We start from the raw sequence: 14,418 nt of genomic DNA on the forward strand, positions 1-14,418 counted from the left end.
AATACAGCTCCTTCCTCAGTACTTTCACAGTAGTTTGTTCAAATTGCAATTATAAATAATGCATGTATCATGGTTATTTGGGGGTCATATCTGTTTCCACTTTGGACAATAATCTCCTTGAGGGCAAGCTTTATATCCAATTTACATTTGTCTTTTTAGTGTTCTGGATAAGCTTTGGCATTACAGAAGACCTTAATAAATATTTGGGTTGAGGTCAAAAGAAGGAAGGGAAGAAGGGAGGACAAGAATCCATATTTTTCTATTCATGTCTTAGGTCTAGACTCAAATTTTTTTAAACTGCCTATCAGACTCTGCCATCTGGTAGAAAACGTGTCAATTCCCAAATGGACCCCCCGATTGTCAGTGAACCCTAAACAGTTCTGCTCTTGCTCCTATAATTACTTTCTCAGTTAAGATACCACTATGCATCAATCTGCGTCGTTCTCAATTACCTCATTTCCATGAACACCGTGTCCATATCCAATAAGCCTTGTCAATTGCACCGTCCTCCCCCCGCTTCCTCCCTCTCCATTGCCTTCCTTAGTTCAGGCCCATCTTACCTTTTTGTGGTCCCTCAAATAACTTCCTAATTGGCTTCTAGTCCTCAGTCAGACATCTCATCATCCACCTCCATCAGCCACAGAAGTTAGCCCTCATACACACACACAACACTCTTACCTTCTTTTAAACTTTCAATGGTTCCCCACTGTCTATGAGAGAAATTCAACTATGGCTTACTGAAGCTATTGTCATCTTTCCTAAGCTTAGTTTTTAGGTCCTTATTCCTCAGTTCCTGTTCCATGAACTCTAACCATTTTCAATAATTGTCATTCTCCAGCGACACCAATGACTCTTATTCTGTAAACCTCCCTATGGGTTATTCTAGATAGCTAGAATGCCTGCCTCAGCCCCATTCTGCTGAGGTAGAATGTATGTCTATACTGTATCTTTTGAGATATAGCTCAGATGTTACCTCCAATATCTTCTCTAACATCCAAGCAAGTGCAATGTACCTGAACAATGGCAAAATCCTCTGGCTTTATGCTCTCACAGCACTTTCCTTAGGGCATTTGTGAGAGCCACAGCTAGTCCATATGAAGTTTCTTTACAAATTAAGTAAAAGCAGCTCCTCTGTGCCAGGGTATAAAGACCAGAGAAGTGAAATGTGGGCTGGCTTTTGGCTCCCACCTATCCTTTGGTTAGATCCCCATGTGCAATGTAAAACCTGGTCTGTGTTGGCCTTGGGAACTTATCACAGTTATTATGATAGCCTTATTGATGCTTAATAAGCATTCTTCTTCCCCAGCTGATAACCCCCTGGAGGCAGTTAACTTCAATTAAAATTTGTATTTTTCATGAACGATGGCATAGTAGGCATTGATAAATATTTTCAGAATTATTATTTTTTTTCGAGTGAGAAGATATCCCAAAAGTTATAGAGCAGATCTGAGGAAAATCTCTGAAGTACAAAGATGTATGTAAATGTATTCTTAGCTGTGTGGTCTTGTGCAAGTCACTTAACTTTCTTATGACCTGGTTTGCCTGACTATAACTCAAGGTTGTGAGCATTTGATGGGAGATTAGCTAAGAAATGCTCCAAAGACTGGCTGGCCCAGAGTATGCTCTATGTTAATATTGGACATTATTATTTTTAACATAGTATAAATGTTTGTAAGTCGGGCAACAAACAAGACCATTTGGGGGAAATAAATCTTTGTGTCTTGATTTTTTAAATCTAGAGACAGATCTTACATTTCATATGAAGATATTATCATTAATGTTCAATAATTTAACATGTTTTCTTTTGAGCTAGAATTGTAGTATTTTAGAATTTGGAAGAAATTTAGAAGTAACCCAAACCATATTTCATATAAAACATGGGTGCTCAAATGGTTAAGTGACCTTTCCACAAGCTCTAGTGGTTTTTCATCTGGACTTCACCACATGTCCAGCCCCTCAAGTCCTTACCTCCCCCATATCCAGCTTCTAGTGTTTTCCCTTCCACATGCCCAGCCTCTACCCCAGACACCACTGACCTCTCCCACAAAGCACTTCCACAACTGCTCTCTCCGCCTCTGCCAGCCCTTCTTCTCATGCCTTCCTCCCATCTCAGCTGATTAAACAATTCATGAACATCCTTCAAGTCCCAATTCCAATGTCATAGATACTCCCGAGGGAAGCCTCCCTTTAAGGGCCCAGCCAAAATTAGCTGCTTTTCCCTCTGTGTTCCTGGAGCACTTAGAACGAGGGCTCTGGATCCCAACCGCCTAGGTTTGATCCGAGCTTCACCACTTACCAGCAGTGTGGTTTTCACTCCTCTGTGCCTCAGTTGCTTTATCTGTCCAACAGGAATAATAATGGGACCTGCCCCGTTTATTTATGCATTCAGCCAAGAGTTATCAACTGCCTCCTGGGCGCCAGGAGCTGTCCAGCACATTGAGATATGTGTGAACAGGACAGAGTCCTTACTCACGTGAGCTGACATAGAATGGGAGAGTCAGACAAAACCAAAGATAATCAAGTAGTTTCTTATCCTTATGTACAGCAGAGGTAGAGGAGAAAAAAAGGCTAACAGGGCCACGGAGTGAGTGAGGCAAAGCAGAGGAAATGAGTCACTCCCTATTCCTAGCACCAAGACTTTCAGATTCTATCTCCTAAAAATTTCTCCTATTTTCCTCCTCTTCATCTGTGATCCCAGATTTCTCTCCTTTTAGTTGAGCTCTCCTCTACTTGCCAGAGGATGATCTGAGGAGATAATTCTGACTTTGCCATCCTCCACTTTACTGACCTACCATTATCAATGGAACAAGTCCCACAGGCTTTTGCATGGTGAACAGCACCCTCTGGGACCTAGTTGTGCTGCCTACCCCGCCACTTCTGATGCTGCACCATCCTTTTCAGACACACCAAACACCAGTTACCCAGACAATCAGACATCTGGTCTCTGTGCCTTGTCTTGAGCTGTTTCCTTTCCCTAAAGGCCATCCTGTCCTCCCCATTGCTGCTTGGCTAGCTCAACAGTCAGACTCAGCTCAGGAGGTACTTGCCTGTGTTCTCACACTAGCCTGGGAATACCTCAGGGCTTCCATAATATCACACCCCCAAAATTATTAAGATAATATGTTTATATTTCTGTCTTTCCAATTAGCTGCTAATTTTCTTAAGGGCAAAGAATGGTTCTTAATCACGTTTTAATTTCAGGGCAAGATCTAAGTTCTGGCCAAGAGTAGCAACGCAAGACTATTCTCATGTTGCCAGCTGAAACATTTACCGACTAAAGAGTCCCTTTGTCCCAGGCCCTTAACAACCAGCTGCCCTGTGAGATTTTATTCAGGTGAATAGGTTTTTAAGGATGCCTGACAATTTCCAAGGTTTTTTCATCACATTTATCCATAAAATCCCAGAAGAAAATAAATGTATAGCTCAGGGGGATAAACATCCATGTGCCTAGCTGAAAAAAACATAGAAGAACAGTAATTTTCCTGGGACTTCAGGATTTTAAATATTAATAAATTTTAAAAGAAAATCAAATACTTGAAAAAAGCAAGCTTATTTCACACAAATCCAGGGCCAGTGTTCAACTTCTCATTCTTTAAACTGAAGGACAACCTGCCAAGCTGAATTTCTATACTTCTATTATACTTTCCTCAGTACTTCAAAAAGTAGTGTGGGAATTGAAAAGAGAAGTTAAGTAAAAAAAAAAAAAACAAAAAAAAAAACATACTGTTTTTCCTTCTTTAAGCTCCCTTTTATGTTACACTCAAAGTTCTAGACTTCATTAGAAAATTAGATTGATTTTTTTTGTTCTATATTCTCAGAGAAAGCTATTTTTATAGTGTCATGTTCTAATCAGAGAGAGATAGAGAGAGGAAGGAGGAGGAGGAGGAGGAGGGGGAGGAGGGAAGAAAATCATCATAAACCCTTCCAAAAGCTTAGTAAGAAAAAGAGCTAAATGAAGGCTATGGAGAAGCCACTGTCCGCCCAACACATAATCAAGGATCAACTCAACACATCCCTAGGATAAGCCTGCAAGAGGTTGAGTCCAATCTCTTCACCGCAGAGAAGAAATAACCCCTGCTGAGTTGCTTCTACTTCCACTTCTCTGCCTCCAGACCCTTCCTCCATGGTTTGACCCTGACCTCCCCTTCCTTGGGTTCCCATTTTCTGTCAGTTGAGATTCAAGGCCTTTCATCATCACCTAGACCATGTATGTGGGCATCCCGAGCCCTCTCTGTGGAAGGTAGTTTCTTCCCTGGCTGATCTAACTCATCCTTCCAGAATTAATTTGAATGTTACCTGCTCAGAGAGCTCAGTGAAGCACCCCTGGCAATCACCCTCCCTCAGGAGGAAAAAGAGTGGCTTTCTTTGTGCTCTCAGTCAGTCCTGTACTTTCCAACCTCATTTGGGTGAGTGTGATGAGTATTTGTTTCCTAGGCTATGAGCATCGCTGAGTTTATTCCTTTTTGTATGGTCTGTGTGTTGCTCCATGTTTGCTGATGGAGTACTTGAGTCAGAATCGCCGCATGGGAGAACAACTCCCATCTACCAGGGTCCATGGGAATGGAACCAAGTCACTCCCATGTAACTATAGCCAGTTGGCTGGATTATTACAGCAAAAGAAGCCCTGATCTCACAACCTCCTCCAGAGCTCCAGCAACAGAGTGAAGGACATTTTCACTAGACTCTTAATTCCCCCCCAAATTGTTCCCTCAAAATGTCCATTTTATTTACCAAGGACAGTTAAGCTAAATGAGTATAATCCAAAACAAAATGCCTTATTGGATATCATGCCTTTCTGCTTCACCACAACAATTTTAAAGACTTTTATTTGTGTGAGTAATTTAAAGTCAGGAATAAGCAGAGAGGACACTAGTGGGTTTGTTTACACACTTTTACACCACCATGGAAGGAAGACATAACAAAGTTTACATTTATGCCATGTAAATCGCTATAGAACCAGATGTGGCTTACAAGGTGCCTTGTAACTCATCTCCTCTAAGCAATAAAGCCTCTTTTTTTTTTTCTGGCAAAAGTTTGAGAAACTAACCGCTGTTTTCTATCAGCAAATAGAACAGATGGCTGGCACATGCCTGCTTTGCTAAATGAAATGGGCTCTCTGCAGAATTACTCTTTGATCCCTAGTGGCATGTCCACAACACCACAATGCAAAATACCACAGTAGAGCAGAATGAAACATGAAAAGTTTAAAGCTGTCCTTTTGACATGAGTCCCTCCTTTAAAAAATCATGCCCACAGCATGTAAACATATTCACATTCCCACTCAGAAACCATGATCAGGGGTCAGAAACAAGGTATGTCCTTCATTTGGTGGCATGAAACCACATTGAGGTATGATGGCAAACCCCAAGAGGGCAAAGGTATGAAACCACCTGGGCTATAACTATCCAAACAATCATAACTTCATTAGGAAAAAATGTGGACAGTACCTATTCAGGGCTTTAAATAATTGAACTCAGTATTACCACAACTTCAGGTTGGAAAGGGTATTTGGCAGCTCCTTTGAAGATAGAGAGGAAGTACTTGAATTAAAATTCACCTTGAATTGTTACTCTTGATTTATGTCAAAGGAGAAAGGAAGGAAAGAACATTTTAAATACATGTCCCCTGAACTCAACCAGTCCAATGGGAAGCAAAAGAAGACAAACTGTAGCCAAAATTTAATGGGAACATTATATCAAACGCCATATTGAAAAAACAAGCTATCTGGGACTGTAGTGGTATTTTGATGATGAGATTGGATTATCTAGTTGACATTACACAACATGTCAATAAAGCAATTCTGTTTTTTAAAAATTGCAAAAAAAAAAAAAAAAAGTGAGCCAATTGTTAAAAAATGGCCTGTTTTTTAATTTCCTTTTTAGCCAATGGTACTTTTCTCATTTTCCTGCTACACTGGGGAGGTACTGACTATTATCATTCACAAAGGAACCACAATCCAGGCAAAGTTCTCAAATGTTCTTTATACTTGATGTTTTATTTTTATTGTTATCACTTCTGGCAGTTTTCTGTAATTCAAGATTTTTTTCTAATTGAAAGGGAGCTAGTGAGAGTCATGGATTAATTTATAATTAGCTTTACATGTTGGAAAATGTTTCACTTGATATACTACATCTTCAATGTATTTAATATTTTCTACTTTTGATGGTCATCCAGAAAAACAAAGGAGCATATTACTGCAGTTTAATTCAATAAAGTCAATTCTTCTACAATACACTCATTGCCAAGGCAGCTAAATTTTCCTCTTTGTCTCCTATAGCCATAGCAACACATTAAAGTCTTGTTTTTAAACATCTTGAAACTGATAAAAACAAAGCTACACCACTGACTTCTAGTGGTTGTAGGAATTCTATACACTATACATGACAAAAGTTTACTCTAAGATCTCAACCTGGTGGTACAGATGGCTAGAGCCTGTTTAGTAATCCAAGTGGTGGATTTGAAGTTAGTATTCGTTGGTTATCTTTGTCCAGAGAATTCCTATTCCACAGTTACCAATTTCACCCCAACCTTTGCCATCCATCTCAAAAATCCAGGCCTTTGGTCACAAGGAGATTAGAAACCTAGTACAGATGGCTCAGCATAAATCCATCACGACTGTTAAAAAAAAAAAAAAGGGCAACATCAAAAGAGATGCCTTGTTAACTTGGTACCAGATTCATAGTATCTTAGCGTGGTTTTTGCAGGTAATATAACATATTACAGTTATTAAGATCAAGTCTGTATGATCTTTATAAATGAAGATCTATTTATAAGAGCTATATAAATAAAACCTTTTGGCCTTACACCAAACTGGTTCATATGGAAATCAGTAGCGTTGTCCTAATGTTAGAATTCAGATTTTTCTAACAAAACCTCTCATTAAATTTTTACTCAAAAACCATTGGGTTTAGGAAGTGTTATTTTCCAAATAAAATGTTTAATTAGTACCTAATTTAGAGAACCAAAATGGTTGCTCATGGCCCCTGCCTGTCTCAAATTTAGGGGAAAAATATGCCTCATCGAAAAATATTAACTATTAAAAAGTTACATACAATAATAAAGAGAATTTCCCCTTAATAACTGAAAGTCCTTTAAGCTGTGGCCTCTTCAGTGGAAAATCTTCTCTCAACTAAAAGCCTGGAAAAGAGGCATACCAGAAAATGAGTATTTTATATAGGAGATAAAATGGAGGCCAGGAAAACAAGAATTTTAGGGAAAGAGAGAGGGATCAGGTAGGATGATTTCAGGCAGGAAAGCATTATAAAAAAGAGTTTTGGGAGACCCCAAAAAGAAAAAAAGAAGAAACAATTGGTGAGAATCAGATGCATGTGAATGAGTTCTTTGATATCCAGAGATAGATTACACCCAGCAACCAATTGTTTTTATCATTTTGTTGAGTGAGGTGTAGTGGGAAAATGATGCCAGATAATAAACATGGATGAAATATTTATAATTTAGAACATCATACAATTCTAAACACATGATTTTTACATATCTTAATGTAATTTTTTTAATATTATACACCAATGCATGCTCATTGTGGAAGAACAAAAACATAATAGATGCAGATGGAATCCATGTTTACACTTCGGAGGGTCAGATGTTGATCAGAGGTGTTTTTTCCCTGTCTCTACCAACCTATTTCATAATGGAATAAAACAGAAGATGCTATGTTGCAGACTTCTTAATTAGTCATGAATATCTTTCCATGGCCTCAAACAGAGGCTTAGAATATACTTATTATTGCTTCATTGTGTTCTGCTACTATTGCTGGACCTCTAGGTTATGTCCATGCTTTTACTTGTATAAGAAGAAAGATAAGGGGCCTGGGGTTGTGGCTCAGTGGTAGAGTGCTTGCTTCACACAAGTGAGGCACTGGGTTCAATCCTCAGCACCACATAAAAATAAATAAATAAAGGTATTGTGTCCATCTAGAACTTAAAAAATATTTTAAAAAGTAAAAAGAAAGAGGGCTGGGGTTGTGGCTCAGCGGTAGAGCATTCATCTAGCACTAGCGAGGCACTGAGTTTGATCCTCAGCACCACATAAAAATAAATAAAATAAAGGTATTGTGTCCAACTACAACTAAAAAAAAAATTTAAAAAAAGAAATAAAGATAAGAAACATTTCTGGACCATGTTTATGACTATTTACTGAGACTGAATTATGGAAGTAAAATTTCCCATTCAAAGGATTCATGTCAAGCCTTTTTCCATTCAGTTTGATTTGCCCTGCAAAAAAGCTAACACAAACATCAAAACATCAGAAACATATGAGTATGGACAAACTCTCCAAATACCAAAAACAAAACAAAATACCCCACAAGCTTTTAAAAGAATGGACCAACTTGATGTAGGGAAAGGAACCTCACTATAATTTTTATTTGCATCTGTCTAAAGTAGACCATGCAATGTATTTTATATAGCTCCAAGAACACTTTTGTTTACCAGACTAATAATTTATAGGAAGTAGGTAACACTTTATTGCCTCTACTAGGTCTTCCATCCTAAAGTTGCTTTAACTTTGTTCATGTTGCTAAAACACTTAACTATAAAGTTTAAAATTTCATTAATCAGGTATGTGTTTTGTTTATGTATTACTGAAACACCTAAGTGTTTGATAATATTTGGATGAAGTAACTATGTAATGGAAAAAACTTTTCATTTTCCATGTAAATGTTTTGATGTGGTTTGGCTTTAGCCATAGATGCCTTTCAAACTACTTAATTGGTATTGAAGTCATTATTTTTCCCATCTTCAAAATGTCCTTGCATTTGAAAGCTTAAAGTTATGGAATCACACAACTTTAGTGAGTAAAATTAATCATATTTAAATAATATTTTAAACATATTGTTGTTTGACATTGTGTAGATCATTCCCCCCACACACTTATAAAGAAAAGAGACACCAGATTTCAGGTAGTTACCTGAGGTAAACTATCCCAGAGCATAATGAATGTAGAGAGCACGGTAACTTTACTGAGGTACTAACATTGTCCTGCCAAATTAGATAATGCATCTGGATGATCAAGACCTAAGCAGGAGGGAGAAATGATAGGAGCTTCATCTTTATGTCAGTTTCACTATTTCCCTAATCCTCCACAAGACATATTCCTGAGGCTGTTTAACAAGCCAATCCATTTTATATTCAATAATATGCCCATATTTGCCAGCATGTACTGCTATAAAGCAATAGGAGAATTGAACATAGAATTGAAGCCTTTGCCTCCAATTCCATTCTTCAGAAGACAAACTCATATGCAAAAAGAAGAAGAAGAAAGGATGGAAGGAAGGATGGAAGGAAGGAAGGAAGGAAGGAAGGAAGGAAGGAAGGAAGGAAGGAGAGAGCTCCTGGCATTTGTTCGCCTCTCCTGTAGTTACCAAACATCTTCAGCTAATGGGGTGCAGTTCAAGCTACCTTCTAATGGTTCAGAAAGATCCATAAAGATACAGGTCAAAATGTCTTTCTTTAAAACATAGAATTAATACTAAGGCCATCTGTCAAGTGGTCAACCATAAATAAACAGATTCAGATAAAAAGAAAAGAAGATAATGAAAGATCATTTCTTGATTTATTATTAATTTCACAATATTACAAAATTAATTGCCCAAAGAGTATCTCTAAAGAGGGAATTTCAGGGAGAAAAGGAACATTATCCCTGTAGAACAATAGAATTCTCAGTGAACTTATCTGCACAATGGAGTATCCAGAATACACGATTTTCCTGTTATGAATGTCAGTGGATCCAAAGTGTCATTATTATTTTTTTAACCACATAGCAATGAAAGCATTGAACAATCTAGATTTGATCTATTTTAGAAGAATTTATTTAAAAGAGAGGACAAACTTGAAGGAAAAAAGACAGCTAAAATGATCATGCCCATACTATAACAGGCAATTAGAGGAAACCAAAGTGGTTTTTCAATTTAAAATAGTTACTTTTTATAAAATGTTCTTTTAATCCTATTCTTCTTGAAAATAGCCACTCCAGTAATTCTAGAATAAAAAGACCTAAAATGTGATTTTAATTATAACTACAATGATTTTCATAGTAGGCACATTTTACCAACTAATGAGCAAAAGAATTTATTACTTGCCATTTGTCCTCTAAAGTATTTTCTCCAATTGTACTACAGAAATTAAACTCCCATTAGCATTTTTATTCTCCCTTTCTTTCCAAAATAAAAGGCCATTTGTATTATACTGAAAAATGTATAAAAGGTAACATACAAAAGACACTCAGGTGCTAAGGAATAAAAGGAATGCTTCATAAAAATAGACTGCAGTTTTTTTTCCACAGGCAAGTATTTTAATAGTAACTTTAAAAATCAATAGGCTGAAGTGTTTTATAACATTCTTATGTAACTGACAACTTTTCAGTCTATGAACTCCTACCAGAAATATACAGCATTCACATTCCAGTGAAAAACATTTAGCACATCAGCTTTTTAACATGCACTGTGTCAAAAATACTTATGTAGACCTTCAATTTTTCTGTAAGGTATAAACAATGTCCAAATGATCAGCACATGCTAAGGAAAATGAGTGTTTTATATATTATGTTAAATTTTAATGACAATGATCAGAGAGACATAGTGATGTTAGTATTTGAGGTCTTTATATTTCTACCAGTCTAAAGACAACGTGTGGTATCAAAATAGTAAGCTCGGGGGCATTGCTTGTCCCTTTATTTTGAGCATATCCAATTTATGTGACAACTTAAAATATTTAAATAAATGGGAATCATCTATTTTGGCGATCAAATGAGAAAATACTCTTTAAAGTGAAATGTACCATACTACACACTTTATAATATTATTCCTATTTACCATCAGGTAGTAGAAATATTAAAAGGCATTTTTTTCTCCCACACTTCCTGGTTATCAAAACTTACCTGCCCTGCAGCTTGCCAGGTAAAATTCATGGAATGGATATTGACAGGAATAGCTGGCATTCTCTGTTGTGCTTTTCTGAAGTCATGTGTAAAGGGGGCCATTTTCCCCTCGGAAACAATCAGGATATCTTCTTCAAATCCTGTTTTTTAAATAATAAGCAAAACTATCAAACTAGGTGGACTTGAAAAACCACAAATCAGAAGTTTCATACAAAAAGAAAACCAAAGAATTACTACGGGTCACTTCTTGCCACAAAGCACCTGACTTTGGTACCCATAACCCTACTGAGATTACTTTTCCTCTATACGTGCTTAAGGATGATGGGAACAGACACATGCTTTCAGGGGGGAAATGGACATGGAATTAATTGATACAAACTCTGGACGCACCTAAAAACGTAGTGCTGTAACTACCAGCTGCATGATCAGATCACTTGCTCAACCCTCGTTTCTTGAGAGAAAAGTATTAGCATTCAGATGGAAAAAAAAAATGGAACGGGGGTGGGGGCGGTGGGCAGCGATAGCCCTTGGACATTAAGTTTTAAGCATATTAAATGCAGGTATTCCTCCTTTAATGGAGAGAGTGAGGACACGGGGCAGGGAAGGGGCCCTTACCTATGAGCACTCTTGCCTGGTGCGCATCGATCCACAGGTACAGGCTCTCCTCCCGCGGCTGCCCGGCCTCCGCCCTCAGCACCAGCAGGCACGGGAGGATGCTCCAGAGCCGCAGCGCAGCGGCAGGGAAGGCGCTTCTCCGGGTCATGCTGCTTCGGACCTCCTCGCGGGTGGCGAACTCCTGCAGCACCTACCCGACCTGCGGTCCTTAAGTTCTTAGCTCGGCTTCAGCCCTCACCCTGAGCTGCTCCCACTTGGACCGCTGGACGTGGAGCCTCCCGGCTCCGGTGAGAGTAAGCCTGGGAAGGAGGCGACGAGAAGGGAGGGGAAAAGGAGGGGATGAGCGGGTGCAAGCCGCACAGGAGGAGGGGGCGCGAGCCGAGAGGAGAAGGCGGAGACGCAAGCCTGGCAAAGCCGGAGATGCCAGCACGCCCGGCCACGCCAACAGTCTGAGGGTCAAATACCGTGGAAGAGGAAGAGCAGAAAGGGCTGGCCAGAGCGAGGTGCAAGCCAGAAGTGGGGTCTGCGAGGTCGGGCCTGTCGCCGCCGGGGGGCGCTGCGGGCCGCGGGGGGCGGGGCGGCGGGGGACCCTGGAGTCCGCGTTAACGCTGCGGAGCGCCCGGTGGCGAGCTCACCAAGGCGCGGGTGGTCCAGACGCCCAAGGAGAAGCACACTCAAAGGGACCCCTGGGAGGTCACGCGTCCCCTCTTCTGGTCAGAGAGGAATGGGGGTGGGGGGAGTGGGATGAACCGAGAAATGGGCTTTTTACCCTTTGCTAACTGAAGGTACAGATTCTACCCTCTCTCCCTCTCCGACAGTATATTCCCTCTCTATTCTCTCTTCACTCTCTCTCTCCTCCCTCGTTTTCCACAGTCTTCTCTGAATCCCTTCCAGTTAACACTTGAGTCTTGACTGTCCAGTGGTGTTGATCGCAGGCACTCGGCTTGGTTTAGGACTTTCTTTCTGCACTTGAGCGACACCCAACAGGTGTGGAGATTTGTCTTCCTGATAACCCAGCAGTACCTAGAAGAGTTCCCTGGATGATAGCTATACCTGATCCCTGGGAGTCGTGATTATTTTCACATTTTGGCGATGGCTTTAAAAACGGGAGGCGGGTGTTCAGTTACTGAAAAATCAGGCAATTGGGGATAAGACCAAGGCTCTGCTGTGCCTGCGGGAAGTGTACTTGGCAGGCAGTGGCCAACAGCATCACCTATCCAGTGGAATCACAGCACGAAGGATTTATGCCTCTTGCCTAATTCCCTGAATGTGCAAAGAACACAGAAGCAAAAGGTTTTTCAGAAACTTAGAAAGTTTTCAAGACTCTGGAATTCTTTGTTTACTTCTCTTTGTTCTTTAGTACCCAGATGCTGAGACAAATGCCTCAAGGATCCTGTGTCTGGGGTTGGGCGTGGCATTTCACTCAGTCCTTTGTAGAGAATGGGTACCTCAAAAGGGAAAAGCAAACAGAAACCATAGAGAAGAGGCTGGACATGTGCATAAATTAAGTTAAATAAACATTAGGCTATGGGACATTAGGAAAAAGAACAGAATGTACCTTTTCAATTGTGAAATATGTCCCTTATCCAATTGATAGGACAAAATGGGGAGGGGGCAAAAGAATCAGACAAGAACTCTTGAGTGATATGAACTTAATTTTAAAGCACTTTTCAATGCTTACTTAATTCTCACACCTCTTCAAAGTATGTTCTGTTATTATTCTCAAGGTTCTTAAAGTCTAGTAAGTTGACTGTGGATATCCAGTTCGACAGTCAGGATGCAAATCCCAAGCATCTGATTCCAAAGCCCATTCTTAGCCACTACCTTATTCTGATAGGTAAATCATAATTAGGTCTCTTTGCATCCAAAGCTTCATAGCCATTCTTCCTTTAAAATATTTAGCTCTTGTCCAACAATTCATTACTCTTTGTTGCAGTGAATATTCATTTATATAATATATATAATATATATATATATAATATTCATTTATATAATATAGTAATACATTAGGCAATCTTTGAAGCACTTTAACACAGTAATGCCAGTGTCACTCAGTTAAAGATAATTTCACAACACAACAGACATTTTCTTTGACTAGGAAGTATTGTTTTGATTGAAGATTTTCCCCCTTAGTAATTCTCAACTCTTTATGGCTCCTGGTGCAAGAACGCCCTCTACAGGTTGTTCTAATCAAATATTGAGAACTATCCATGTGATTTACTTTTTGTTGAGAGAAAAAGAGGGACTAAATTCGCTCTTAATTCAATTTCCTCTGAGCGAGGCTCTTCTGCAGCTGTTGGATTTGGTATTGATGATAATAGTTATCTATTTTATTGTAAGGATATTTTCCCCTTCCAGAATGCTTTTTTTCTCTGTTTACTTCTTCCCAGCAAAGGACACTTAGAAACATTCTATTTTTTTTGTAGGTATATAAAGAAAAATGCTATTTAAGAAATCTTGGATTTAAGACATTTTGGCTTTTGAAAGGAGGGAAGGAATATATTATGTGTTATAAACAGTCAGCTGTTTTTTATGAAACATAGGGTGTATCTTTTTGTGGGAAGATCCACCCAGGAGCTGAATCTGGCTTTGTTTCCATCCTTTTTATTGTTAAGGAAAAATAACTTTCATTTAGAGTAATGTTTATAATTTATCTACTCAAATAAAAATGTAACAACAGTTATTAGCACATAATAAAAAATTAGAAATACTGTACTGGAGGCATTACAGATCAACTTTGTTTAGTTTGAAAATTCTACCCTTTATTTTCCAGTCCATTATGCTTCCTTTCCTTGTGTGATTCATGCTCATCCATTATGTTTGCAGCTTCATTTATTTGTTCATTAACTCATTCACTCATTGAACAAAGATTTATTAAGTATTCATTATATCCAGGATACTGACCTAGAA

The 14,418-nt window shown here is 39.0% G+C and overlaps 1 protein-coding gene across 1 annotated transcript in view; it reads right to left on the reverse strand.

Annotated features, from left to right (window-relative positions):
• The window catches only part of Wif1 (Wnt inhibitory factor 1), a 62,526-nt gene extending 50,870 nt beyond the window's left edge, over positions 1-11,656 (reverse strand). The window contains exons 1-2 of the mRNA XM_076853075.1: positions 11,509-11,656; positions 10,894-11,033 (exon numbers count right to left, since the gene is read on the reverse strand). Of these exons, the coding sequence (XP_076709190.1) occupies positions 10,894-11,033; positions 11,509-11,656 (288 nt within the window). The remainder of the gene's footprint in view (positions 1-10,893; positions 11,034-11,508) is intronic.
• Between the last annotated feature and the right edge of the window lie 2,762 nt (positions 11,657-14,418).

The sequence above is a fragment of the Callospermophilus lateralis genome, chromosome 4 (genome assembly GCF_048772815.1).
Source record: "Callospermophilus lateralis isolate mCalLat2 chromosome 4, mCalLat2.hap1, whole genome shotgun sequence".
Classification (NCBI taxonomy): domain Eukaryota; kingdom Metazoa; phylum Chordata; class Mammalia; order Rodentia; family Sciuridae; genus Callospermophilus; species Callospermophilus lateralis.